The following is a 27686-nucleotide window of genomic DNA, read 5'->3' as shown; positions in this document are numbered from 1 at the left end:
GAAACCATACAGAGATGATACAGTCTGATTTTAGGTAATATAAAGGTTCATACCTGTACTTTAAAAGGATCACCAATAATTCGGAGTGGTTTATCTACATTAGCATTTTGTGAACCATCTTGGATTAAAATCATCTTCACTCCAGCACGCTCCTGTTTACAAAGACGACAGAAACTTTAGGAGGACCGTCCAAAAGAAAGAATAATGGAAGGATCCCGGTTCAGAAAACTCAGGAACAAACTTTTACCTTAAAAACTAGCATCTTGCAAACCTCATTTCAAATTCTTTTAAATGTGCAATCAGCAAGTGAAGGATCAAACTCGTGTACAATGAGTGCATCATTTTGCTTCAGGCCAGTCATTTCATTCCCTTCGCTATCAGTTAAGAGCCACACAGCCTCCTGTCCAAACTTGTACAATACAGGGTGGAAACCGGAGACAGCTTCTCCAGTTTGATCAAAGAACAAAACAGACAAGGAACCCTGGGAATTTCAAGGTTCCTTCAAATTTTCCACCAGGCACTAATCTAACTCTCTCAAACTGCATAAACGGCAAAACACTGCAGATGCTGGAAATTCAACTGGAAACAGAAAATGTTGGAAATACTCAGCAGTTCAAGCGTTTAGAAAGTGAGAAACAAAATGGAACATTTAGCAACATGAACAGTTTCTCTGTCCCAGGGTGCTGCCTGACCTGCTGAGAATCGCCCAACATTCTCTGTTCTGATCTCTCTCTCGAGCTGGCTGCCTCTTGCTGTTTTCCTTGGCAGCACATTCCACCCACTGCTGTATCAAGTGCTTCTATTTGCTTCACCCTTCTGGCAAAATGTGACAATATTATAGATACTAATATGAGTCCATCCTGATTGGAATCTCAAATACTAAGTTAAACTAAGTCCACAGGATGCTAGAATCCTCAAAGTAACAATTCACTCAAACAAGTGATTTGGCCTTTTGTGATTCTCAGGCCTTGGAATGGGTTGACTGAACTCGAAGTAAAAGGGGGATATCTAATTGACCAGGATGCTTAGATTCAGTTCCTGTCTAGTTGGACTCCAAACATGTCCATTTGTGAGCTTCCATTTGATATCCTGAATAAAGCCATTCTTCTCAATAAACTGATCCTCTAGATTTCAAGTCAACACGTTCCTTTCTCATTTTCCATTTTGTACCTGAAGCTGTTTGATGGTCTCCCCTCCTTTGCCAATAATGAGCCCAGCCTTTCCTGCTGGGATCACGATCTCCTGAATGGATCCATTTTGTCCATTCGTGGTATCATGGGTCTGACCTGGAGGCCCACCGCGACCCCGAGAAACTATTTCATCCAGCAGCATTTTCGCCGTCCTGCAAACACAATGCACACAAATGCAGATTGCATGATATAAAGCATTTAATTGTCATTTTAATTATTGGCAAATAATTCTCTTGCTCTGAAGTTAGTCCCTGAGAAATCCTGCACAAACAGTTACAGAGGTAGCGAGAGTTGGAAGAAAATCCTTCTCAAACATGTACAAAAGATAACTTTTCACGATTGTATCTGACAATACCCTACAGAGGTTGACATGGATCTTTGGTCCATTCCCAGCAGTTGTAAACTGCAACAAGGTGCCCAGACCTGGATGATCACTGCTGTACAGGCGACTGGAGAGATGTGGTGATAGATCAGCCACCGTCCAGAACCACTGTATAGACTGAAGGGGCCTAAAACCTTATTCTAGTGCTTTCTCTTTCCTCTTTTCATCAAAGGATTAACTGAAGACAATGATTCCCAAGAAAGCTCTTCTTGTCAAGTTTTTCATTGAAGGAACTCAGGCCAAAAAGGCCCCAGGAAGAGAACTCAATTGCCCAGCTGGGCTTGGCCTCCTGCTTTCTCAACCGTGCTGCTTTAAATAGAATCTAAACCCAACATGTTACTCCAACACAAGGAAGAGTTTTCTTTTTCTTGACTACACAACAGACATACATCTGCACTTACTGAATTGACTCCGAATTTCCTGTCAATGAGACACATCGTTCTGGTAAACCTCCACTTTCTGTGAGAAAACAATTTCTAATTAAATTCATTTAAAACACAAATTCCCAACATATTCAATAAAAACATGCTTCAGGGTACAAAGTATTAAATGAAAATAAGCCTTTGTAAGACTTGCCCCTCAAGGACTTGAATTCTGCCAGCTTGCTGTATGTGCAACAGCGTAAGCCTCCAGATGTACAAGATGAGAGATAAGAACTAGAATTAGGATCTTGCAGACAGACCAAAGTCTGTCACTTTAGTAGATTAGTATATCTACAGTTCCATCCGAAATAAAATGTCAATTTTCTCAAGTTAAGCAGAGATGTCTATATCTACAACATGCTATGGTTGAAAGCCATCAAAAAGCCATGCTTTTCCAAGCTGGAGTAGACGGAACTTGGCACAGCATCCAGAATTGTGCTGCAGTCAAGGTAATTTTGGAGAGATATCAACTGCACTGTTCTCCGCTTGTGAATGTGGCACCAACTGTTGCATATGTTCAACCAGCAGCATTATTTTTGGGGAAAGAAAATTGCTATTATTTTGGCTGTGATCACACAAGGAATCTATTTGACATTATAAAAATGTTGCAAACAATTTTCTGGATAATACTGGCAAATCACAACAAGGGAAAGATAAAATGGAAACTGTGCATATTATGTCACAGATCGAGTACAAAACATAGTTGTACTCACCATCAGAATTTGGCCCTGAGGAAGAAAGAAAAATCACAATTTATTTTGATTTTCAGCAACACAAGCTGCTGGCACTGGATTCGGATCTTTGTTTTGTGTGTGGAGCGACCTTATCAATGGCCAGAACAGGGCCCAGGGGTTTCTTCTTCTTCCACCCCCACCCCCCAATTCTAACGCCTTGAAAGCTTCCCTTCAAGGTCAGGAGCTGGGTGAGGAAGAACAATTCCAAAAGGTGCACAGCAGGATTTATGAATCTCAGGGCTGACATTACTTGAATTGGCAGTGTGCAATCTAATTACTCTATCGGGAGTCCGTCACCAATTACAAAACATACATATCCTTCAATCAGTTGTTTTGAAGACAAAGATCTCTTCTGATTATTGGCAATGTTTCATTAGGTAAAGGTCATGGGTGCCAACAGCTTGCTGGTATCTAGCCAAGTGACCATTCTTTACAAAACAATCTAAACAGGAAGCATCGAAGAGTGATTTGACCATTGGAATCATAGACACAAGGCCAAATCATGTCCTTGCTCAATATCTACTCCCAAACTAACACAACCGGACAACTGGAATGGAGGTCAAAGCTGACCTTTCCCCATGACCAAGTGTGGTGCTACATTTGCCTGTGGCATACCAGCTGCAGCCCAGGCTGAGATTAGACTAGTCAGCACAGAGCACAGCTCAAACCTGGAGACTGCACTTTTTGGTGGGGGGGGGGGGGGTTGGAGACACGAAAACTTCAAGCAAATCCCAAACTAAACACCATTTAAACAGATCTGTACTTATACTGAAGTAATATACTATCAAGAACATCAAGCCTAGATTTAGCCCAAGAATTCACATCTCTCATTTCCAAAAAGATAGTTAAAATTAACTTTCAACATTATGCATACATGGTGTAGCTACAATTAACTTTTGAATATTAAACAAAAAAAAACAAATGCCTCAAAATGTGAAATCAAGAAACCAAATTAAAAAGATTAAATACCTGGAGCAATCTGTACTTTGCACCCAGACTCCTGCTGTATTCGGTTTATCTGCTCCCCACCTCTGCCTATAACTAAAACAAATAAGCATTTCACAAACTGGGCAGGAATAGACCATCAGGTGACAACACATCTTGGGCATCGACACAGGGACACTGAATACCTTTCAACACTGTTGACAGGACAGATCAATGTAATTTAGTGCAAGTTTTTGAAATCAGACCAGCTTATGACAGTCTTGCAAAACATCCCCAATTAAGCATGCATGTTACAAATAACGGACAAATGTATGTACTAGTATAACCAAAGTTTCCAAAGTACTGCAACCCCCTCATCTAACTGAAAACAATCACACCTCATCAGCCCCAGTCCATACTTGACATCAATGGGGTCTCTTATATGGTTCCACAAGAGTCCTTCAGTCAAATGGCCACTTAGCAGCAATGTAACGGGAAGCTGAGCATTGAGTGATTTGTGGGATGACACGGTTATGGATCAAGGTAACATCTTCATGCTCAAAAAACATCTGCAAGACAACTCGAAGTAGAAACCCTGACAAATACAGCACCCCAAATTTGCAATTTTGGGAACAAATTCAGCACTCTAAGTAATTAACATTCTTTGCATAGATTCAGGTCAATTAAGTCCTTTTCACTGACAGGAAAAAAAAGGTACAAATGGACTTGGTGGGTTAATGTGCCCATTTTACAACCAGGAAATCCATCTCAGTGGTGCCTTTCTCCATTCCTTCAAAGGATAACTTTCAACTGAAAGTGACCCAGTGTGTCTACCTCTGGCCCAAAGACTATTTAAGACCCATCTGTCTGCAGATGTGTCAGAGTGGGTAATTGAACATAATTAAGAGGTTTCTGGTATAGGGTTCATATCCCCACCCATGGCCAGAAAAGCCAGGTTCAAGTCCTGCGTGTGCTGCTGGTGTGTTAGAGCATGTCTGAACAGGTTCAATACAATAATTACAAAATGGGGTCCCATACACAACCAATTTTGATGAAAACAATACCACCACCTGGAGAGGAGGAGGAGATTACATTGGGAATTAAATCTCACCTACCAATGCCACGACTGTGGTTGAGAATGTACAAGTATATAAACAAAGAGACAATTTCTAAAAGCATTTCTCTCCATCAAGCAGTAAAATTATAATACAAGAGTGAAAGAATCAAAAAGCATCCAACATTTTTACATATTATACATACTTTAGAAGCTTGACAGGTTTAGATGTATCTCTCTTTGTTATTTAAACATTGAACATCTCACACATCAACATAAGACATCATTTTTGCAACTTTGTCATTCAGAATACAGAAACATTAAAAGGACCACTTGGTTTGAGTCCCATATCCTCTCATCTTAACATGCAACTGAAGTAGCTCATTCTGTGTATGTACACAGGATTGGATTAGGACATGAGTTGTCTGGTCTCATAAGGTAAATTGAACAAGGTACTGGAGTTGTTGCATTCAGCGACATGAGGAGGATCATACTGAAAATAAAAACATAAAACTGGACTCATTTGTTATTCCATTAAGACTTACCAAGACCAACCATCCCATCTGGCACTCTGTAATCCTCTGTAAGGGTTGCCCTGGAAAAGAAGATAGATGCCAAAACCAAACAAACTGACAGAAATAAAATACACAAGAGAACCCAAGGGTCACATCCCAATTTTCCATTTAGAAAACTGGTTTTTAGGTAGTCAGATATAAACTTAAACGCCACTATGACAAACTATTCAAGCCTTTAAACAATACCATATTGACAAACTGCATACATCACGACTTGCCACACTACAGGACTGCTGACTCGACATGTTGTGAGCACACTGTATGCATATTTAATTCTAAACTGTTGAATACTTTGTGCTTGAGGATCCTTGGTTAAAATTCATCTCTCTTCATTTCCACGCCTAAGGGGTTGACTCTTGGATTTCAGCTCCTGTGGGGTGCGACACCCTCACAAATATGAGTGAAGTGCCACACTAATCATATGAGTTTGGATCAAGAGTGGATATGGTGTTCAGACTCAAGACATCATACTCAGGCTCCTGACAAGAGTTATAATTTGGCAATTGTCAGGGGCTCGCTGCATCTCAATGCTACTGCAACTGAGATTGGCTGATGCAATGTTGTGTTATCATCATCAGGAAAGCTCAGGGCTGGACTCTTCATCTGTGGCATGGTCATGTTGGTTTTTGTGAGATGGGGACAGAGGAGGAGATAAACTCCATACCGACCTTCAACATTAAGTACTGCTTACCTTTGCTGGTGTATTGCTGCAAGTTGAGCTCCGATTGCTGGGGAAGAAAACATGGACACAGTTAAAGGTTACATATCTTCAAATACAATGCAACAGACAAAGTTGCAATACTCCTGTGCCAGAAATATGAGATTGCTATCAAATTCACTAAAATCTCATCAGCATAACTGCACACATACTCTAGAGCTTTATAATATGACTGAAATAAACAGCACTTCCATTGCTAAGAATGCACACATTTCATGTTAGGAGAACATATTTTAAGTAGGGATGGGGAGATGATGATGATGATGATTAGTTGCTCAATCTATTAAAAAGGCCTCAACAAGTATTCAAGCAAACTGTACCTAAACTGCTGGAATATTGAGTTAAGTCACAGACGCAGGTTTCTGTTCCCCACAATGGAGGAATGCAAGAATACTGCAAACACCACACTACTCCTCAGTTGGGCCACCAGTTTGCAGTGAAAGGTAATGACTGATGCTACACTTTCTTGACTCAGTTCCAGTTTTTTTTTAAAATGGTCCCTTTGTACTATTTCTCTCACAGTGAGAAAGTGGAGGTCAGCTACACAGCTTTCACCAAAGCAACTCAAAGACTGGCACTAAGTGTACAAACTCAAACTATAGTGAATGTTTCTTTTCAATTAATCAAAGGCACCAAACAACACAAAATAGACATACCAATACAACCGGTCAGTCGATAGAGTGAATCAAGAACTCCTCTGCTCCACAACCACAGCGAAATTACAGCAGAGAAATGAAATCTTTCTTTCCCCAATTTATGGAAATATCAGTCAGGCCTCTCTCAAATGACTGGTTGCAAGACTTGGGTAATCTTCACAAAGATTTCTTAAGAGTTGCAAGTACCCAAGACCTGTCTCTACTGCCGTAAGCTGAACCTTGTTGTAAAGTGATCTTTGGGGCTCCCGTACCTTCATTGTGGATGCACCATGTTCGAGGTCTCCTTTCCATATGTGGATGTCATACCAGCAGGAACTAAATGCAGGTCTCAGTTTAATCTGCTGTCCAGTTTTGTAAAATTCAATGATATTTTGCTTGGCATTGTGTCAAAGTAGTTACTCCACTCAATGTGTTTCTTTACCTCATTTATTTAGAAGAAGCTTTGAGAGCCCAAAAGACAAGGCGAATGTACCTCCAAACCGTTTAGACTCATTTCACCAGATTTCCCTCTTCAAATGTTATAAGTAATTCATGAAAATCTTATTCTCATGCTCGTGTCAAAACTTAAGAAACTTATTTTATCAAACGTAGGTCACTTAAATATTTCAGCATAATAATTACTGACTGTGAACTGAATCCAGTGCTGCAGTTTTGATAATGGGTTTATTTTCTTGTGAAGAGCCAATTTCATAGCTAGCTAGTAGAGTGTTAATGCTCTTAATCCCTCTGATCTCAAACTGCCCTCACCATGATTCATTGACGGTAATCCAAAATTTCACAGTTTAAAAATAACTGTTGCCAAAAACCCAACTTTTGAAGAGCAGAATTTGTAACTCTGTCATGGCACAATCAGACACACTGATTGCTTGAGACATTCGAAATACTAGCATGAAACAGCTGCCTGCAGCACCCTAAGATTTCACTTGCCCAAGTTATCAGGTCTGACTGAAACCCTAGTGAAAACAGTGGCCAAATCATTTCTCTAAGTGTACGTAACAAATGGACTACTTACGATCACTTTGTGCTGCTATTTTTTTACTATCCGGCTGATCTGTAAAAGAGAAATTGAAGATTTTTCTTTTTACAACTGAAAGATTAAGAAATTCAAGCAGCTGCTCACAGAAATATAAAAACACTCACGTCATATTCTGAAGATGTTCTTTACACATTTCTCCACACCCTGATCAATACTGCACACATCAGGAGCATGAGTTTAATATTGCTGGAGTACCATTAACATTTGACACCCTGCCGTTGCCAGTACACAAGGCTAATATCTGGTCTCTCGAATGAACATGCAAGCTGCTAAATTTAAACTTAGTTGACATGACCACAGAACGTACATCATCTTTGCTCTAAACTGATCTTGCAGCATTACTGGAACGCTTCATTCTGGATTGGCTACATTTGCAAATAAATCACTGCATGTGGGGTCAACTGGGGTGTGATTCAGTGGCAATGTCAAATTCCTCGAAGAGTTGGAATTTGGGAATTTTCCAGATACTTGGCAGATTGAATTCCACAATTCACTGAAAACAATTACTGGGCTACTGTAAACTTTCCTGTATGTATGATTTTTAAAAAATTCTTAGTTTGTACCCTCATGGGATACAATGGGGCTTAGAAACACTCAGATGGGGCTGCTCAGTTTCAGCTGAGTGAAGATCCTCTGGTCTGAAAATACACAGATGAACATGGATGAGTAGTGCCTGCTTGGTCCCGAGTTGCGCGAGGAGCCAAACCCAGTCAATAAGAAGGAATAATTTGAAAGCTGTGGATCAGTCATTACATTGAGGACCTGTTGGCATGTTTCCCACTATGACATGCTGACATCAATGAGACACTGTGAAAGCACTGTACAGTTAACACAAACAAAGAAGTTATTTTTAAGGCAGAGGCCAAAACAGTTGATTTAGATTCAAAGGAGACACAGGTCTGCAGATGCTGGAGATCAGAGTAGAGATCGTGTTGCTGGAAAAGTACAGCAGGTCAGGCAGCATCCGAGGAGCAGGAAAATCAACTTTTCAGGCTGGAACCCTTCATCAGGAATGAGGCTGGGAGCCTCGGGGGTGGAGAGATAAATGGGACAGAGGTGGGGCTGGGGAGAAGATTCTTGCCTTTACTGAGGACTAAATGTTCGTCCTCAGCGAGGGGGAGGTCTCTGGGGAATGGTTAAGACACGGCAGGAATGGGAGCTAGAACCTGGAGCACGAGGTGGGTTGGGAGTTACCTTCTCCCCAGCCCCACCCCCTCCCATTTATCTCTCCACTCCCAAGGCTCCCAGCCTCATTCCTGATGAAGGGCTCCGGCCCGAAACGTCGATTTTCCAGCTCGTCGGATGCTGCCTGACCTGCTGTGCTTTTCCAGCAACACATTCAACCTAGAATCACAGGAGCCCTGTAGTGTGGAAGGTGGTCATTCAGCCCATCAAGTCCACATCAACCCTCTGAGTATGCCACACAGATCCACACCGCTACCCGATCCTTGTCACCCTACATTTTCCATGGAAAATTCTCCCAGTCTGCACATCCTGGAGACTACAGGCAATTTCCCTGGCCAATCCACCTAACTTGCACATCTTTGCACTGTGAGAGGACAACAGAGCAACCAGAGGAAACCTACAGGCACTGGGAGAACACGTACGTTCCACACAATCACCCGAGAGTGTAACTGAACCTGTGTCCCTGATGCTGTGAGGCAGCATTGCTAACCACTGAACCACCATACCATCCAATTTAAATGAGAACAAAGAAGAAAGATACAAAAACCTGCCTCATAGCATCAGCTAATGGGCAAAATGTGCAACTACACTAACTGATAACAGAAACAGTGCATTGGCAATGTTAACATGGTAATTTAATGATAAACATTGACAAAAGGATGCATGAAAATATGAGACACACAAAAGTCAGGACACAAGGGAGGCTAGGGCAAGAACTGGGTGTCCTGTAAGATTATTAAGAGACAAATAGAGTTGCTATGCAAGCACATGCTACTGTGCCAAACAAACACTCATCTAAATGCAGAATCAAACACAAACAGCACATACACCAAATTCAAGTCAGGAAAATGTCTTTGAAGTTGAAGCTGATTGTGACTGTATTATTGAGAGCTAGTTTATGTTGAAAAATGTGAGCCTATTCTAGTATATTTCTGACCCAGTGAATCAAAGAGTTAATCAAGAGAACTGGACCTGGTGAGTTGGTACAGGTCAAACAAAGGGAGGTGAACATGGATTCTCTCTCTTGCATTAACACATCTACAAAGACACTTCAAAATAACCAAGGAAACAGCTGGAAAGGACCAACAGTCTCAAGCCACAAACTTGATTTCAATTTGATATCTCAATTCCAAATCATCTAATTACTTTAGCATCATTTGACATGTTAACCAGAGAACTATGGGGCCAGCTCTTAATGGTCACAGAGGCAAAGTGAAATTAAAACACAAACACAAACATGAACTGAAAGCTTCATGCAAACGCATCAAAACATCACAATAACTCAAAGACAGATGTGGGGCAAGGACACCACAACTCAATTTAGACAGTTTCTATTTTATCCCATTCTTCACTTCAATTTCTCAAATTTACAATACCTGTTTCTGACTACAGTAACAACACATTTCCAAGATGACACTAAAATAGCATGTCCAGGCCCTAGACGGACATGAAGCAGATAAATGGAATCAATCCACCATGGCTCAGTTAGAATGATTGCCCAACGTGTTGTGCTGGATTAAACCACACTCTTGAGTTTCTGCACACAAACATATTTGTAATAGCATACATGGCCTGTTACCACTCACTGCATATCCTATGGCGAAAAGCTCGACCTTAATATAAGATCAACTTGCCAAGGAGAAAGCTAAAGTCAACTGGAGAGTTGTCCTCTCTGGTTTCACAGTAGCCTCATGTTTTGTACAGCACAAGGCCAGAAACCAACTCTTTATTCACATCTCGCAAGTATTAGTTTGGGATAGAAACACAGTAAAAACCATTCACGAGTCTACAGAAGATCTGCAGCTCAGGTTGAGGTTCTGGATATAAGTTGGCTCACTAGCTGGACATTGTTTTCACTCACTTTGTCACCATACTGGTAACATCAGTGAGCCTCCGGTGAAGCATTGGTGTGATGTCCTGTTTTCAACTTGGGTGTTGAGGTTGCCTCGGGTTGTGGTGTCATTTCCTGTTCTTTTTCTCAGAGAGTGGTAAATGGGGTCCAAGTCGATGTGTTTGTTGAAATGCCATGCTTCTAGGAATTCTAGTGTGTGTTTCTGTTTGGCTTGTCCTCGGATGGGATGCGTTGAAGTGGTGTCCTTCCTCATCTGTATGTAAGGACACTTGAGAGAGTGGGTCATGTCTATGTGGCTAGTTATGTTCATCTATCCCGATAACTCGTTTTCTGCCTGTTTGTCCCAGTCCTTGCATGGTATTTTGTAAATAACATTAGTTTTGCTTGTCGTCTGTACAGAGTCTTTCAAGTTCATTAACTGCTGTTTTAGTGTGTTGGTGGGCTACCATGATGCCACGGGGTCTGAGTAGGCTGGCAGTCATTTCCAAGATGTCTTTGATGTAGGGGAGAGTGACTAGGGTTTCTGGACGGGTTTTGTCTGCTTGCTTGTTTTTTGTTGCTGAGAAATCGGCAGATGATGTTCATTGGGCACTTGTTCTTTTTGAACAGCTTGTATAGGTGATTTTCCTCTGTGCTGCAGTGTGTGGTGGCTCATTGAAGTCATGTTCTAATGCAGCCTCGTTTGCGGTTGTTGGGACGATTGCTTCTGTAGTTCAGTGCTTGGTCTGTATGTGTTGTTTTCCTGTGGACGCCAGTTTGAAGTTCCCAATTGACTGATCGCTCTATGATATCCAGGAATGGTAGTTTGTTGCTGTTTTCCTCCTCTTTGGTGAATTTTATGCCAGTAAGGATATTATTGATGGTCTTGAAGGTTTCCTTTCATTTGTTTCATTTAGACTGCCAGCCTACTCAGACCCTTTGGCATCATAGTAGCCCACAAACCCACCAACACACTAAAACAGCAGCTAATGAACATGAAAGACCCCATACAGACAACAAGCAAAACTAATGTCATTTACAAAATACCATGCAAGAACTGTAACAAGCACTACGTTGGACAAACAGGCAGAAAACTAGCCACCAGGATACATGACCATTAACTAGCCACAAAACAACATGACACTCTCACTAGTATCCTTACATACAGATAAGGAAGGACACCACTGCGACTGGGACATCCATCCTAGGACGAGCCAAACAGAGACATGCTCGGGAATTCCAAAGTATGGCAATCCAATCGGAATTCCATCAACAAACACATTGAGGTGCACCCCAATTACCACCATCTGGAAACAAAAATGGAGAGAACCGGAAATGACATCACCAGTCCAAGGAAACCTAAAAACATGAAAAGACAGTGGACCACAACACCAGTGCTTTACCGGAGGCTCATTGATGATGTTACCTAGTATGGTGTCGAAACGTCTGAAAATGAACCTTCCAGCCCAGTGAGCAAACCTACATCCACAGTGAAAAATGGGTTGAAATTCACCGGACCAGACCCAGAGAAAGGCAGATTCCACTAAAAACCAATACCAATGTCACAAAAGATCTCCAGTTAAGTGCCACACTTCCAGGATGTGAAATAGGTTTCCAGTACATTTCACTTCAACACAGTTGGTGAAAACTGTACTCAGAACGGTGTACAATGATTTCTGATGCCTCACCCTCCCACACATTGCAGCACATATTTTGAGATGATAATCTTCAAAAAACCAGTCTGCTCAGATTGAAGCATATGGCAGAGGGTGGAAGTGTGAGCACAAGAGGAAGACACTTTTCCAGTTTTTACTATCTGTGTCACACAATGCATTAAGATCTTCTTCCGCACACATGCAATGGAGTAAAGGTTTGAAGAAAACCAAGAAACTTCAGTACAAAAGAAAGATAACTAGCCAAATATATTGCTTTCCTAATACCACTTCCTTTCTATCGTTTCACTGTATCCTTGTCTCATAACACAGCCCAATTAAATTTTGAACAGATTTATACCATCTGCTTCAACAACCTCCCCAGAGATTTATTCCATGACAATTCGTTGCAAAACAAATTTGAGTTCTTGCTCATTTTAGCTCACGCTTTGGCCTTTAAACACTTCATTCAAGTGAAAAGAAATTACTCAACCAGTTCTCCAGAGTTAAACAGTGTTACCTCAAAATCCGAGTGGAGTGGATAATGATTTCTCTCACTGACAAACCTGCACCTGAAAGGATGGTCACCTTCAAAATGTCTTCCAAGGCAACAATGGACAAGCTAGACTCAAATCAACAAAGATCCAGAGGAAGGCTCCTGACCTCTGGGCTCCACTTGACCGTGTACATCTGTCACAGCAGATGCACACCAACACTGATACTCTTTCATGTGAATGGTGACTGGTGATGCATGATGGGAGCCAGTTAAGTTTTCAATTCAATTATTTAATACCTTAGCATCTAGAGTCACCTCAGGCTGAGATTGAATTAGAGACAGTTTATGTCACGTGAATGGTAGCACCATCTTAAGGGCATGCCTACATCTATATCAATAATGTACATGTGGAGATGGTTGACAGCGCCAAGTTCCTGGGAATGACGATCACCAACCTGTCCTGGATCACCCACGGCAAGCACAGCAATGCCTCTACTTCCTCAGGAGGCTAATGCAATTTGGCATGTCCATAAAGGCTCTTTGAAATGTTTACTGATGCACCACAGAAAGCATCCTATCTAGATGCACCGTAAATGTGGTGCAGCAACTGCTCCTCCCAAGACCACAGGAAACTACAGAGAGCTGTGAATACAACTCAATCCACCTGCTACATCAGGAAAGCAACCAATGCAATCAAAGACCCCTCCCATACTGGTTACACTGTCTTCCACACTCTTCAATAAGGCTGAAAATAGAAGTTTGCATACATATACATAGAGTCAAGAACAGCTTCTTCCCTGTTGTTGACAGACTTTTGAATGGACCTCTCTAACGTTGATGTTCGTCTCTTTCTGCACTTACTCAGCAGCTATCCTGCACTCTTCCGTTACCCAGGAGCACTTTCTCGGGAGAATTCTGCTTGTAAAGCACCTAAGACAAAAAGCTCGTCACTGTCTCAGTACAAGTGACTGTAATAAACCAAATCAAACCAAATAGAGGTCAAAACGGTGATTGTAATATTGCACACTGGTACTGTCAGTTACCAAGAAAAAGTAGTTACTAACTATACAAACTTCAGAACCAACTGAAGAAATCCATTATTCTGATTGTCTTACCTCCATCTTCTAGTTGTCTCTTTTGACCAACAAATCCAAATTCTGGTGTGCTGTGGTTTACTGTTGTTGCAGTGTCACCTCCAATTTTAGCAGCTATCTGCAGATTCATTAAAAGTCACAGTTACTCACATAGAAAGACCATTTATTCCTTGGAAGTGAAGCATTGCAGAACGTTTTCTCTTGACCCTGCCTTAAACCACATGGTCAAAACCTACACCTCCCAGTCAGCAAGGTTAGCCAGCTGAACCAACTCAATGGTTTATCACAGGACACATGAGCTGACAATGCTGAATGCTTTAAGTCACTGTGTCAATGCAAACTATTTCCAGTGATTCAAATTCAGTTGAGTGCATCTTCATGAGACAATGATAATAAAATTGAGTATTAAATAATTATTTGCTTCAAAATGTTTACGCCAACAAGGAAAGAGCAACTCAAAGAGCAGCACTGCATCACGACAAACACTATGATTTTTTCAGGAACATTTCAAGGTAACTTCTTTTAGCCTAATAAAACTGGAATTTCCAATCAACCAGTTCAGAGATATTATTACACACTTTTCTGGAGCAGATGAGACTTGAACCCACGACTCTATCACTGCGTCTCAAGGGGGTCCTTTCAAGGCAACGTAACTCCTTCATACAATCCCAAGTGTTAACTCACTGTGTCAATTGCCCACAACCTTTGAAAAAAGATTCACACACTAAACTCTCTCCTCTCACTCATCTCTAGGGTAGGCATATGGTAAGCCTTCCTGTTATGGTCCAGGAGACAGACCCGAGTCAGGAAGGTGCTGGCACCATCAATGGTCTCAGCTGAGGCCGACAGTAAAGCTAACATTTGAGACAGAAGACTGGGAAAGAAAATATTTTTATTTGCAATCATTGTTCAGACCTGCTGGAAAAGTGAGAGAGATTGTCCACAAAACAGAAGGCGAAAATTTGCATTCTCAAAAAACTCCTTTAAAAAGAAAAGACTGAAGAAATGTAAAATGCTGATACCGAGGGCCAAACATTTGAAAAATGCTGTTCTGGTCATTTAAAATGTATTAGTTCACTACTTCCATTCAGTCATTGGTTGAGACAAATGGAATAAGAACCTCATTTTGAGTTCTGATCCGAAACACAGCAGTAGCTTTTGAGCGTGTAAGTAATCTCTGTTTTCTATGCACTATCATAAATATACATGGCATGGATTATCTGGTGAGTTCAGGATTCAATATAGCCAAAGCTTGTCCAGGGAGTAAAGAGGCACGTAACACTGCTATATTGAGTAGGCAAGCTGCACCTGTTGTGTTACACTCCCTTGATAACCCACACATGGTATATCACATCAGCAAGCACCCACACAGAAGGTATAAAAATGTGGCAACATAACATGGGCACCAGCAACAGTAGATAGGACAGTCTGAATTCCCTAATCGGGCCTGTTACAATCCACACGCTGTGTGCGGACTCAAAACGTAGGCAGTGCCCTCAATGAATACACTATCAGTCTGCACAATGACAAAGGTCAGCACAGGTACAGACGTCAGGTTGGAAGACTGAAATATTATAAGAATTGAACAGTAACAGAAGAGGCACGAGTGGGCTTAGGATCTTGGACAATAAGAGCCCATAGTATCCAAGGTAGAGTGGCACACTGGATTCAAAGGTATGTTTGAGACTGGAAGTCTGTCAGTCAAGTTCCACAGGATTTGTTTTTGGGACCCATTCTGCTTGTGGTGAATACTAATGATTCAGACTTAAATGCAGGGGATTTGATCAAGATATTGGTGGATACAAAATTGGATCTGGAATTCTATGGTAATTCTCTTTATTTAACATTCTGCTTTTTCACCTTTCCAGTCCTTAGACAGTTGCTCAAAGGCAGCACGGTGGCTCAGTGGTTAGCACTGATGCCTCACAGCATCAGGGTTCCAGGTTCGACTCCAGCCTCGGGCGACTGTCTGTTTGGAGTTTGCACATTCTCCCCGTGTCTGCCGGGTTTCCTCCCACAGTCCACAGATGTGCAGGTTAGGTGAATTGGCCATGCTAAGTTGCCCGTAGTGTTAGGTGCGTTATGCAGAGAGGGGGTGGGTTCCTCTCCAGAGGGTCGGTGTGGACTTTTTAGGCTGAAGAGCCTGTTTCCACACTATAAGGAATCTAATCTAATCTAAACTGGTCCACATATCACAACATCAAAATGCATTACTTTTTCCAATTAAAAATTTGATCTGTATCAGGTGTTAAAACAAAAAGACCAACCAATACAACCAGTCACGAAGTGTCATACCAGACTTGAAACATTAATAGCTTAGCTTTCCACAGATGCTGCCACACCTGCTGATTTGGTCCAACTTTCTCATTGTTTCAACTAATACAACCGTCAGTTTATTACCTAAACTTATTGAATGAAATACATGAATATATGTGGTCAGGAATAGGCAGGTGCAAATGCTTATCCTTCTAAACATCTCAAACACACACTCTTGAGGAAAAGAGAAAAATGAATCTTTTGCAGAGGTTGGCTTGTAAAAAGAAAGATACACTCAGGCTAACAGATGCTTCAAGGCAAAGGAGAGTCAGAAGCTGAAGGGTGACCTTACAGAGGTGTATAACATCAGGAGGGCCATGGAAAACCTAAGTAGCCAACGTCTTTCCCCTTGGGTGGGAGAGTCCAATACTAGAGGACACAGGTTTAAGAGGAGAGGGGAAAGATATAAAAGGGACTTAAGGGGCAACCTTTTCACTCAGAGGATGGTGCGTGTGTGGAATGTGCTGCCAGAGGATATGGGAGGAGGCTGGTACAATTGGAACATTTAAAAGGCATCTGGATGTGTATATGAATAGGAAGAGCTTAAAAGGGATATGGGCAAGTGCTTGCAAATGGGACGAGATTAATTTATGATATCTGGGTGCTATGGATAAGTTGGACCGAAGGGTCTGTTTCTGTGCTGTACATTTCTATGATAAAGTGTAGAATGTTCCAGAATCTGTTATTCTGATCTTTTGGCGAGTGCAGTCAAGTCACTAACCACACATGGTTGTTTCTGAAGTCTTGCAGACATACTGTGCTCAGGATATATGAGCTTGAGCAATTACTCTTTCAAAAGGAAAAATCGGCTTCACCCTGACCTCACAGGAGAGTTCTCTTTTCAGAAAGGACAGACTAATTGGGCAGCATGTTCTTAGCAGTCTTTCCTTCAAAGCCATCAAATACAACAAGCACCTTTTTAAGCGACTCACTGTTCAAACAAACCCTAACAAAACAAAGCTATCCCTATTCTGGTTTTTAAAAATCTCTATTTGTGAATTTACTTTCAATAACCTCTTCTTTTCCAGGTATCTTCACAAAACATAAATGAACTGATTTGCCACAATCCTCCAAAGCCCAAGTCCTGCGAGCAACACATAATATAATGCATCTCCATAACACCTATGAAAATGCAAAATTCCACACTCTCCCACATGATAATCAGTTTGCTAGAATTCTTACCACACAGCCAACACGATTGACTTACAGCCTCATATCCTCTTCATGACGAGCTTTTCTATCTTCGTATCATCTGCAAAATAAGCTATGACACCTCCATTCCTCTCGCCCATGTCACTGATATAAATAGGAAAACATTAGGGCTGCAGCACCTACTACATCAGAATGCAACTGTCATGCCTGCGATTTAGTCTCATTTCTGCTTGCTGTTTTCTCCCCTCCTCTTCTGCAAGTTGCAAATTTTGCCTGAGTACCGTCGCACAGATGCCAGCAATCTCTCCTGTTCCGAACGCCAGCCACCACCATTACGCTTCCCCTTCGCTGCTCAGGGCTAAGACAGCAAAATGGTCAACGTAAAAAAGATTCAGAGGATCTAGTACAAGGAATATTGCAGACACTAGCCACGTAATGTTATCCAGTACAAAAAGGGAGAGGATCCTTTGTGCGCAGAAGATCCGTGATGTTATGACAGAAAACAAAGTGGTTATAGTGGGCAGCCAAAGCCTCTATTTCAAGAAAAGGCTAAGACCATAAAGATTGATTTAAGACTGGGGTGTGTGGATCCCATTTGTCGATCAGAAGAGAATGCTGGTTATCAACAGGTACAAGAGCTTTGAGCTGGGAGGAGACAAGAAAAGGAAGGACTAAGTAATCCCGTTCTAAACTGCAGTCTTTGTTCTTTAGAGTAGAAAATCACAAAGTTTAAACAAAACTTTCTGCCTTATATACAGCCACTGTAATTTAAATTCAAGATGGTATATTAGGAATCATCAAGCATTATTTAAACGTACTCTCTGTATTTGTGAATCGGCATCGTGATCGGTTTTGTCCCCTGCTCAGGGCAAAGACTCATGTGATGAACAACTGAACTTCCTTTGTGCATCAAGTAAATTTAGAGTCTCTGGTCACAACATGAATTCAACATTCTGTTGGACATCAAGTTAAGCGTGGTTACTTCTGGACAATACTGGCTAGCAGCACGCAACTGCATGGTACATAAGAACCATCAGTTTGTCAGGAATCACATACTGCCCAGTTTGCATTTGCCAGTTTCTGAATCAGACTAACCCCTTATCTTGGCAGTTCCCTTCCTCAGGTGGTGTTAGAATAAAGGAACATGTGGCCCAGTTTCATTTCAGGCTCAAATAAAAGCAAAACATTGCAGATACTGGTAGTCGAATAAATACATAAAATGCTGGAAAAACAAAGAGAATAAGGCAGCATCCGTGATATGGAAATAGAAGGAAAATTACATCCACCGCAACTTAAAACAATTTCTCTCTTCAGACACTGCCATACCTGCTGCATTCCTCAAATTCTTTTTATTTCACTTTAAGTTCAGTAAGAACAGGGTCATGTCACCTTTATAATGGACCAGACCACACCTGCTTCAAATATATCAAGGACATAGGCCCAGACCTAAACGTTTTCTGATTTAAAGGCAAGCATAAGGTGCTGTGTTTGAGACGTAATTTGATTGGTTACATAACTCGGTTTTAAGAGAAACACTTCATTCTTACCATACAGTGAAAATACAAACAAAAGAAAGCATTGGTCTAACTTTGACTCTGTTAGAAAACTTAGTTAGAGACAAAATACTGAAGATGCTGGAAAGCAAAACATAAACAGGCAAGAGGCAGGAAGGACACAACAAGCCAGGCAGCATCAGGAGGGACAGGCAGGAAGCTGGGAGAATACAGCAAGCCAGGCAGCAGACTGGAAGAACATAGCAAGCCAGGCAGCAATAGGAGGTGGAGAAGTCCTGAAGAAGGGTTACACCCGAAACATCAACTTCTCCACCTCCTAATGCTGCCTGCCTTGCTGTGTTCCCCCAGCCTCCTGCCTGTCCCTCCTGATGCTGCCTGGCTTGCTGTGTTCCCCCAGCCTCCTGCCTGTACCTCCTGATGCTGCCTGCCTTGCTGTGTTCCCCCAGCCTCCTGCCTGTCCCTCCTGATGCTGCCTGCCTTGCTGCGTTTCCCCCAGCCTCCTGTCTGTCCCTCCTGATGCTGCCTGCCTTGCTGTGTTCCCCCAGCCTCCTGCCTGTCCCTCCTGATGCTGCCTGCCTTGCTGCGTTTCCCCCAGCCTCCTGTCTGTCCCCCCTGATGCTGCCTGCCTTGCTGTGTTCCCTCAGCCTCCTGTCTGTCTCTATTGGAAAACTTAACAGAATGTTAGAGTATTCAACTACTAAACGGCAACCGTTCCAATATAGTAACAGCCCATAAATACATCCCTGACAAAGGCAAATTCAGTAAAAGAGGTTATCCCACGTGCAATTCTGGCAGCAGGAAGAGAACCCAAGCATTTCGCTGTAGAGAAAGACAAAGATCTAGCAGCTTCAATGTCATCATCTTCAAACCTCCAACAACTCTTGAAACTAAACTAAAACCCTGGTTCTGTGGGAGCCTAACTCCACCCATTTATGCTGCTTCTACTGTTCTAACTTCTCTGCAATTAGACACCAGAACAAACAAGAACCTCTCTTCTCCTCCCCCCCCCCCCCCCAAATCATGGAAAATATCCAGAATCATAATGAGACATAGCAATAAATGATCAGAGTGGCTAAAGGCTTTGCCAAAAAATTGTATTTAAAGAGCATCTTAAGTAGAAATGGGCTTCTAGAATTCCAAATAATTGGGACTGAGCCAATGAAGGCACAGCTTTCAGCAACACGGTGTGACAGTCGGGTAGGGGAGAAAATGATGCAGAATTAACGGGACAAAACAAATTCAGAAAGAAACATCGCTACTTCAAATGAAGGCAGGAATTTTAAAAATAAATGTGTTCACAGAATGTGGACAATGCGACTGTTTGTTGGTAGCAAACAGCCACAGTTTGAAATTGCTGTAATCCATGGTAGCTAAGTACATTCAGAGCCGTTAGGGCAAGAGTTCTAGGATTTTGACCCAGAGACTCTGAAGGAGTGGCATGGAGTCAGAGGGAGTCAATGTTAAAGGTGCTGCACAGGCCAGTCAAACAGGCACAGTCCTGGATGGTGCTGAGCTTAACATTTCATTATTGACTGCGACATGTTTTACCCTATAAATGCTTCCAAAATGCAAGTTGTTGCTCAAGAGCACAGTTAACTTTATGCTGTGAGACAAAGATCATTCTCCTGTGGAGGTTCAAAGCTCTCAGAGCAACCTGAAATGAGATTAATTCTGGTCATTCCACATTAGCTAGGTTCTGTACCTCGGCTGGGCTCAATGAGTGTAGGTAAATTCAACACATGGTACAGTGGTAACTCCCTAAGATTGTCCTCATGGGAGGGTTTTTTGTCCCACTGGGGGAACCAAAGCAAAAATCCAATTCAACTGGAGTGCGTGCAGAAGGAGGCTAATGAGAAATAGGGCTGCTTCTGAAAATGCTCCAAATTAGTTGAATAGTTCAAAACATACCTTTTCATGCATCTCAACCCATTCTCCCACCTGAGTTGCTCACCAGATCAGCATATGAAGTAATTCAGCAATTACATTTTTCAGTGTAAAAGATGGTCAACACATTTATGACCATGCAATTGAGATTGCACAGAAAACTGAATATCATGAAACATTCAAATTCCTTAACTGTTGGATACATAAAAATAATGTGCCAAAGACAAATGGGAAACAAAGTTAAATAGTTCAGAATGAACATGGGAACCAAAATAAGAATCTTGCATTATCCCAGAATGTATAACCGAGCTAAGCTAACATAGTTCCAGTAGGTCATTCTATGCTTGAATTATGCTGGGACTGGTGTTATGGTAAATTGGGATAGTTGTGGCTGTCAAATAATGAGATGGGGGAAAATGTAGACCTACAAAGCAACAGTAAATGGCAACAGTATTTTGATAAGTGATACCCAGGGAGAGAATGTCACAGCATTAAAAAAATTAGGAAACGGGGTTGATGGGGAAAAGCAATGGTAAAAAGCCAAAATTAATAGCCGTTAAAGGCAAGCAGCATAAAAACAAGTGAGGAAGGAGGATCCTAGGAAAGGGATAAACAAAAGAGTTAACAGAGGAAGTTAGGATAGTGTTCAATTGAAAAGAATGAGGTAAAGACTAAATGGTAAACCAGAGGATCAGGGTTCTTGTTGTGCATTGGTAGTGTCCCTAGCTCTGAGCCAGGAGGCCTGGGTTCAATTCCCATCTGCTCCAGGGGTGGGTAATGACATCTTTATACAAGTTAATTAGAAAATATCTCAACTAGAGGAAAGTTTCAAAAGGCAATAAAAATGACAAAAAAAGGTTAACAAAGAAACCGAGGACACAAGAACAAAGTAAGCGCTTTTGAACTTTTCTAAAAAGGTGAGCTGTAAGGAGGAGGCAGACATTTCAGTATTTCATGTGGACAAGCTGAGTGAGTGGGCAAATGCACAGCAGATACAGTACAACGTGGATGAATGAGAGGTTATCCAATTTGGTAGCAAAATCAGGAAGGTGAAATGGTTACAAACTGTACTTCTAAATTAGAAATAATCTGAATGATAAATTGAGAGAAGGGAATGTGCCAAGAGATATGGGTGTCTTCGTACACCAGTTGCTTAGGTTAAGCATGCCGGTGGTCAAGAAAGCAAACACTTTTGTTAGCCATCATAGTGAGGGGATTAGAGTACAGGAGCAGGAAGGTCTTGCTGCAATTTTACAGGGACCTTGGTGAGGTCACACCTGGAATATTATATGCAGTTTTGGTCTCCTTATCGGAGGAAGGATGCTCTTGCTATCTAGAATATGCAGCGAAGGTTTACCAGACTTGTCCCTGGGTCGGTGGGACTGACATACAAGAGATTGAATTAGTTGGAATTATATTCGCTTGAGTTCAGAAGAATGAGGATAGATCTCAAAAACCTATGAACTTCAAACTGGACAAGACACAGTGGTGAGTGGTGAGCCTGTGGAGTACACTACCATAGAAAGCAGTCAAGGTCAAACATTACATTTTCAACTTTCAAGCAGGTGGACATAGCACTTGTGGTCAAAGGGATCAAAGTACTTGGGGAGAAACAGCAACTGGCTATTGAATTGGATGAGGAGAAAGTGAGGTCTGCAGATGCTGGAGATCAGAGCTGGAAATGTGTTGCTGGAAAAGCGCAGCAGGTCAGGCAGCATCCAGGGAACAGGAGAATCGACGTTTCGGGCATAAGCCCTTCTTCAGGAATGGGGAAAGTTTGTCCAGCAGGCTAAGATAAAAGGTAGGGAGGAGGGACTTGGGAGAGGGGCGTCGGAAATGTGATAGGTGGAAAGAGGTCAAGGTGAGGGTGATAGGTCAGACTGGGGTGGGGGCGGAGAGGTCGGGAAGAAGATCTCAGGTTAGGAAGGCGGTGCTGAATTTGATGGATTTGACTGAGACAGGGTGGGGGGAGGGGAAATGAGGAAACTGGTGAAATCCGAGTTCATCTCCAGCAGGCTAAGATAAAAGGTAGGGAGGAGGGACTTGGGAGAGGGGCGTCGGAAATGTGAATTGGATGATCAGCCACAACCACAACAAATGGCAGAGAAAAAGCAAGAGCAAGAGCGAGATGCTAAGACTATAATCATGCTGACTGTTATGTTGCACAAGTGATGGCAGTTGAGAAGGGAATCCAGTCCATGATTAAAAGCTTTGTCAGTAAGTTTGCGCATCACTGTGCCTTAATAAGGATTCAACAAGCTAAAGGGAGACAACCTGAAGAAAAACGAGAAAGATACAGTTTCAGAAATCACATTATTAGCCAATTTACGTCCCATTTCTATTTACTTGTCTTTGCCCCATTTCTTGCGATGCCCTTAGCTGTCAAATCTCTCAAAAATACTAAATAGACCTATAGCATCCATCACCATCTGGGACAAAGAGAGCTTCAGATTACATTAACCTTTGAGAAAGTGATTCCTGATTCAATGAATGCTTTCCCTCAAGTCTATTGTCTTTGTTGTCAATTCCCCAGAGTGAGATGTCACTCATGTTATGATTTTTGATCACTTCATTCCCTGATCTTCCATTGTTATGGAAATGTAAGCTACAGTTATGCAACCTGCCCCCCCACACACTCACCTTGTGTCATTGTGACCTTCAAGGTCAGTGTCCAGATCTGAACGCAACATTCCAGATTGGGAAAGAATTGCTCAGTTCAGTGATGTATTTTCCTTTCTCAGAGCAGAAAATCATGTTTCATTTTAGAGTCAGTTGCCATCCGGAACTGTCTAAACAAATTAAATGGCTTTGCTGTTGGTGTATTTTAATGCTAGAGGAACAGCGTTAGGTTTAGCAATTCCTCAGCCTGCAGTGTCACAAATTGGGTAGGATGGTCAAACTGAGAAAAGAGTTTCTAGCAAACTCTTCTTTCAAAATATACAACTCCTCCACCACCTTCTGGGGAAGAGGGTTCCCAAGTTCCACATCCCTCAGAAAAAGTTTCCTTCAGATTGATCCAAAGAGTTAAACCTTAAGTTTTAAACAGAGACCTCAGGCTCTGCACTGACCCCTAAGAGCAAATTTCCTTTTTACATCCACCTCAACAAGATCATTGAGGACCTCAAGCTTCAATCAAGTTAACCTTCGATCTTCAAAACTGCAGAGGCAACAATTCAAAAAGCAGAAATTGCTGTAAAAAAAACTCAACAGGCATGACAGCAGACAAAGTACAGTCAATGTTTCGGATGGGATCTTTCTTCAGAACCTATCCAATATTTCCTCAAGACAAGCTGCTCATTCTTGGTGTCAACCCTATTAACCTCTTCCAAATCACCTCCAATGCATCAACATCCTTCTTTAAATGAAAGAACAATGTGGTCCACTTGAACTTCATTGTCCCTACACATCCCCAAAATATAACTTACAGCCACCCTGCCCAATTATACCCGCACCCATGATCAGCATCATTAAGGGATTCAGAATCTGGAAAATTCCACATTGGGATTCCAACATGATCAATTCCTCCCACTTCAGCTAGAGCAGTGCTCGCAGTCCTGCACAATGTTCCTCCAAAAAGAAAGGTTTCAAAATCCAAGGAAGGCATCACACAAAAAAAGCCATTCTCACACTGCTCAGAACTATACACTGCCAATTTTACATTAAACAATGTGTGTTTTGGATTAACAAGTTGTGAAAAAAAAGTTAACTGTAAATTTGTTGCAAGAATTGGAAACTGGTTGCAATGCACTGCCATTTGACCTCAAACTCAAGTTGACCTGTTGTAAAGATCAAGCACTGTCATTTCTTTTTGGGGGTGATTGGAGAATGAATTACCTTTTATTTCAGCACATGACAGAACATCTGGAAAATGATTTTTTCAAAAACGCACAAATTATACGCCTGCTCAAAGAGAAATACAATGGACTCCATTCTCCAAAACCATGCTATCATGGAGAGGCACAAAGCAAACACGGGTATCTTGCATTACAGAGAATGCAATTCAAAGTTAGTGGCAGTGACTATAAATGAATAAATTCCCATTTAAAGGGGAAATGGGGCTCATGCAGGCTGAGTTAACTATAAGTCACTCAACCTGTTCCAGAGGCGCTCTCTGAATTGCTTAAAAACGCACTGGGGAGCCTGATGTGAAGCCACATGTCTTTGATGAACAATAAATCTAAACAATCAGTAGGTTTGTTGAGGTTCCCAATGGTGCACCCACGATCCTTTTGTGATGGGGCGGAAGGATTTGAAGCAGGGGCGAGGACGTTAATTTATAAAAACCATTTCCAGGCGGGACGGCCTGTAAGAAGGAAGCCTTCCAGACCCCGGGCAACGCCAGGAGAGACGGGGGGGGGGGGGGGGGTGCCGGATCCCCCTTCCATTCCCAGGGCTCCCCCGGGGGAGAGAGAGACAGAGAGAGAGAGAGAACACAGGGTCGCCCCACACCAGCCGCCACCTCCCCCATGTAGAAGCCCGGCGCGGCCTAGTCGGCCAGGCTTCCCTCCCTGTCCACCTGCTCACACACAGCTCCCCCGCCTCCCCCTATAACTGACCTGCCGTGCCCGCTGCACCGCGTCCGCGAAAGCGTCCGGCTTTTTGAAGGCCGCCCCGCCGGCCCCGGCCCCGGCTCCGGCCGCGCCGGCACCGACTGCGTGCGGGGGCGCCGCTGCCGCGAAGTCCGCCATTTCCAGCTGGGTCCGCCGCTGCACCGACTCGCTCGATCGCTCGCTCGCCCGGCGGGTGGATCCGCGGCTCTGGATTACGTTAGTTGTTTTTTTTTCACCTCACTCTCTCCCGCCTGACGCCCGGGCACCGGTTCCAGTTAGCCTCCTAATCCTCGCCGCTCGCAGGCCCGGGCCCAGTAATGGCTTCCAACCCTCCCGCCTCGACACCGCCAAGAGACGGACGGGGAGGGGGGGGGGGGGGAACGGGGAAAGGGGGAGGGCCTGAAAGCACGGTGTGATTGACAGCTCCTTCGTCCAATGGACGAGCGACGTTTGGCCATGCCGTCGTGATGGACGCGGCTATTGTCCAATGGAAAAGCCGTATGCGTTTGTCGCCTGCCTGATTGATGGCACGGTTACCTAATAGCAACGCGTCATGTCCTCGACGTCATTGTGATTGGCGGACATGTGCTGCAGCGGGATCCTGGAGTGCGTGTGACATCACCGGGAGGGCCGGCCAAGCGGCGGAGCGTGCGTTTTGGTTGGCGGGCGGCGGCGCCAATGGCCGCGCGGAATGGTCGGAGGGCGGTCTGCAATGTCATGCTGTGCAAAGGAAAAAAAATGGAGGGCAGGTTGGATGAAAGATGAGGAGAAAATTTCACCTCCTTTTTCCATGTAGATATTCAGTATCTGTGTGATATTTAATGTTTGCAAGCTTGTTCCGCGAAATTGGTGGACGGCATCATCCGTCAGGGAGGGTTTTGTGGTGAATGAGGGCTATACAAGGATTGGCAAAGCGCCATTTGCCTTCCATTGGCTCCCCATGGCCTTGGCACCAATACAGCTATGAGGCTGCACTCTGAGCAGGCTCCATGGTCGTGCCCCTACCTTTGAGCTAGGAGGCTAGATTTCAAGTCCTACCTGTTCCAGAGGTGAGTAATAATATATGTGAACAGGTTAGATTAGAAAATAGTTTCCTTTTTTTTTACATATCACTGTGGTGCCAACTGCAATCCATTGCCATTGACACATTGAAGAGCACAATGATGTCACTTTAAGACAAAGGAACACGAGGCAGGCAGTTCAAATGAGATCACAACTAATCTGATCATCCTCACCTCCACTTTCCTGCCTTTACCTCACAACTCTTACTGATTTAAAAAGATCTGGTATACCTGAACCTGAGTTAGTTTGTTAGATCTCTTCTGCCAGCCTTGCCTGAATAAAATGTTAGGTATCACTTAAAGAGGCATCATTACCCAATGAAGGCATGTTACGCAGGACGAAGGTGCCTCGAAGGCATTGTGAAACAGAGACGATTGGAGATTGGGAAAACATATAGACTGCCTCCCTGTCATTCGCAGTTAAGTGGACACCAGCAGGTTGGAAAAGAAGATGGAGCTCACCAAAGAAAACTCAGCCAGTACTTTTGAGGAGGGACTCCAAAAGCAAAACACTACCTGGATGGAGTGAGAAAACATGCAGTGGACCAGGGTCAGCTGGGGAGCCTTGCCTGTTCGTTGTTCCACGTGCGACTTGAAGAACAATGTCTAAAGTAACTTGTTGCCTAGATAGTTCCTGTTGGAAGAGTTATCTTAATATAATTTAGAGATAATATATACACAGTAATAAGCTATTAAACCCAAATGAGCTATTCAAGAGATTTAAACATCATTAGCTAGATGGATAGAATCCTTGGCTGTTGAAATTGAGTACAAAAAGCAACCCAGTTATGCTAAACCTTTAGAAATTTAGCGCTTAGCTCAAATTCCCTGACCTTTAGAAATTTAGTGTTTCGTTAGAATTCTCTGGCTGGAATACTTTTGTCCAATTTTTGGGACTGTATTTCAAGAAGCAAGGAAGCAAAGGAGATTTTTGTGATGGTGCCTAGGATTAGAGATTTTGGTTGTATGGCTAAGACAGGGATAGTTTAGAACAGAGATGGTTAAATAGAGATAAAAACAGAAATTGATAGAAAAATTAAAGTAGATCTGGCAGCATCAGCAGAGAGAAAGCAGATTTGGATCCAGTGACCCTTCTTCAGATTGGTTAAATAGAGATTTATTTGCGGTTCAAAATCAAGTGGATTTGTTAAGAGCAAAGAGAAAGAAATAGGTTTTCTCTGGCAAAAGTAGATAAAATTATCACAGTTATGATCTGAAATGTGTTGTCTAGAAAGACAATAGAAGCAGATTTGGCAATGA

At 42.6% G+C, this 27686-nt stretch overlaps 1 protein-coding gene and 1 pseudogene across 3 annotated transcripts in view; one reads left to right on the top strand and one right to left on the bottom strand.

Annotated features, from left to right (window-relative positions):
- The window catches only part of khsrp (KH-type splicing regulatory protein), a 44522-nt gene extending 18812 nt beyond the window's left edge, over positions 1 to 25710 (bottom strand). Inside the window, exons 1-10 of one of the 3 annotated variants that reach the window (XM_087983255.1) lie at positions 25372 to 25710; positions 13971 to 14067; positions 7668 to 7706; positions 5973 to 6009; positions 5252 to 5301; positions 3698 to 3769; positions 2708 to 2722; positions 1974 to 2031; positions 1171 to 1342; positions 54 to 152 (exon numbers count right to left, since the gene is read on the bottom strand). In XM_087983255.1, the coding sequence (XP_087839381.1) occupies positions 54 to 152; positions 1171 to 1342; positions 1974 to 2031; positions 2708 to 2722; positions 3698 to 3769; positions 5252 to 5301; positions 5973 to 6009; positions 7668 to 7706; positions 13971 to 14067; positions 25372 to 25503 (771 nt within the window). In that variant the 5' untranslated portion in view covers positions 25504 to 25710. The remainder of the gene's footprint in view (positions 1 to 53; positions 153 to 1170; positions 1343 to 1973; positions 2032 to 2707; positions 2723 to 3697; positions 3770 to 5251; positions 5302 to 5972; positions 6010 to 7667; positions 7707 to 13970; positions 14068 to 25371) is intronic. The other 2 variants (XM_087983256.1, XM_087983257.1) reach the window with 2 other exon arrangements.
- On the top strand, positions 17661 to 18092 carry LOC122552107 (large ribosomal subunit protein eL42-like; annotated as a pseudogene).
- Positions 25711 to 27686: the final 1976 nt, after the last annotated feature.

This window comes from Chiloscyllium plagiosum, unplaced genomic scaffold, assembly GCF_037043375.1.
Source record: "Chiloscyllium plagiosum isolate Xiang-an unplaced genomic scaffold, Cpla_swu_hap1 HiC_scaffold_45, whole genome shotgun sequence".
Taxonomy (NCBI): domain Eukaryota; kingdom Metazoa; phylum Chordata; class Chondrichthyes; order Orectolobiformes; family Hemiscylliidae; genus Chiloscyllium; species Chiloscyllium plagiosum.
The sequence above is the reverse complement of the archived record's forward strand: the minus strand, read 5'-3'. Positions and strand labels throughout refer to the sequence as shown.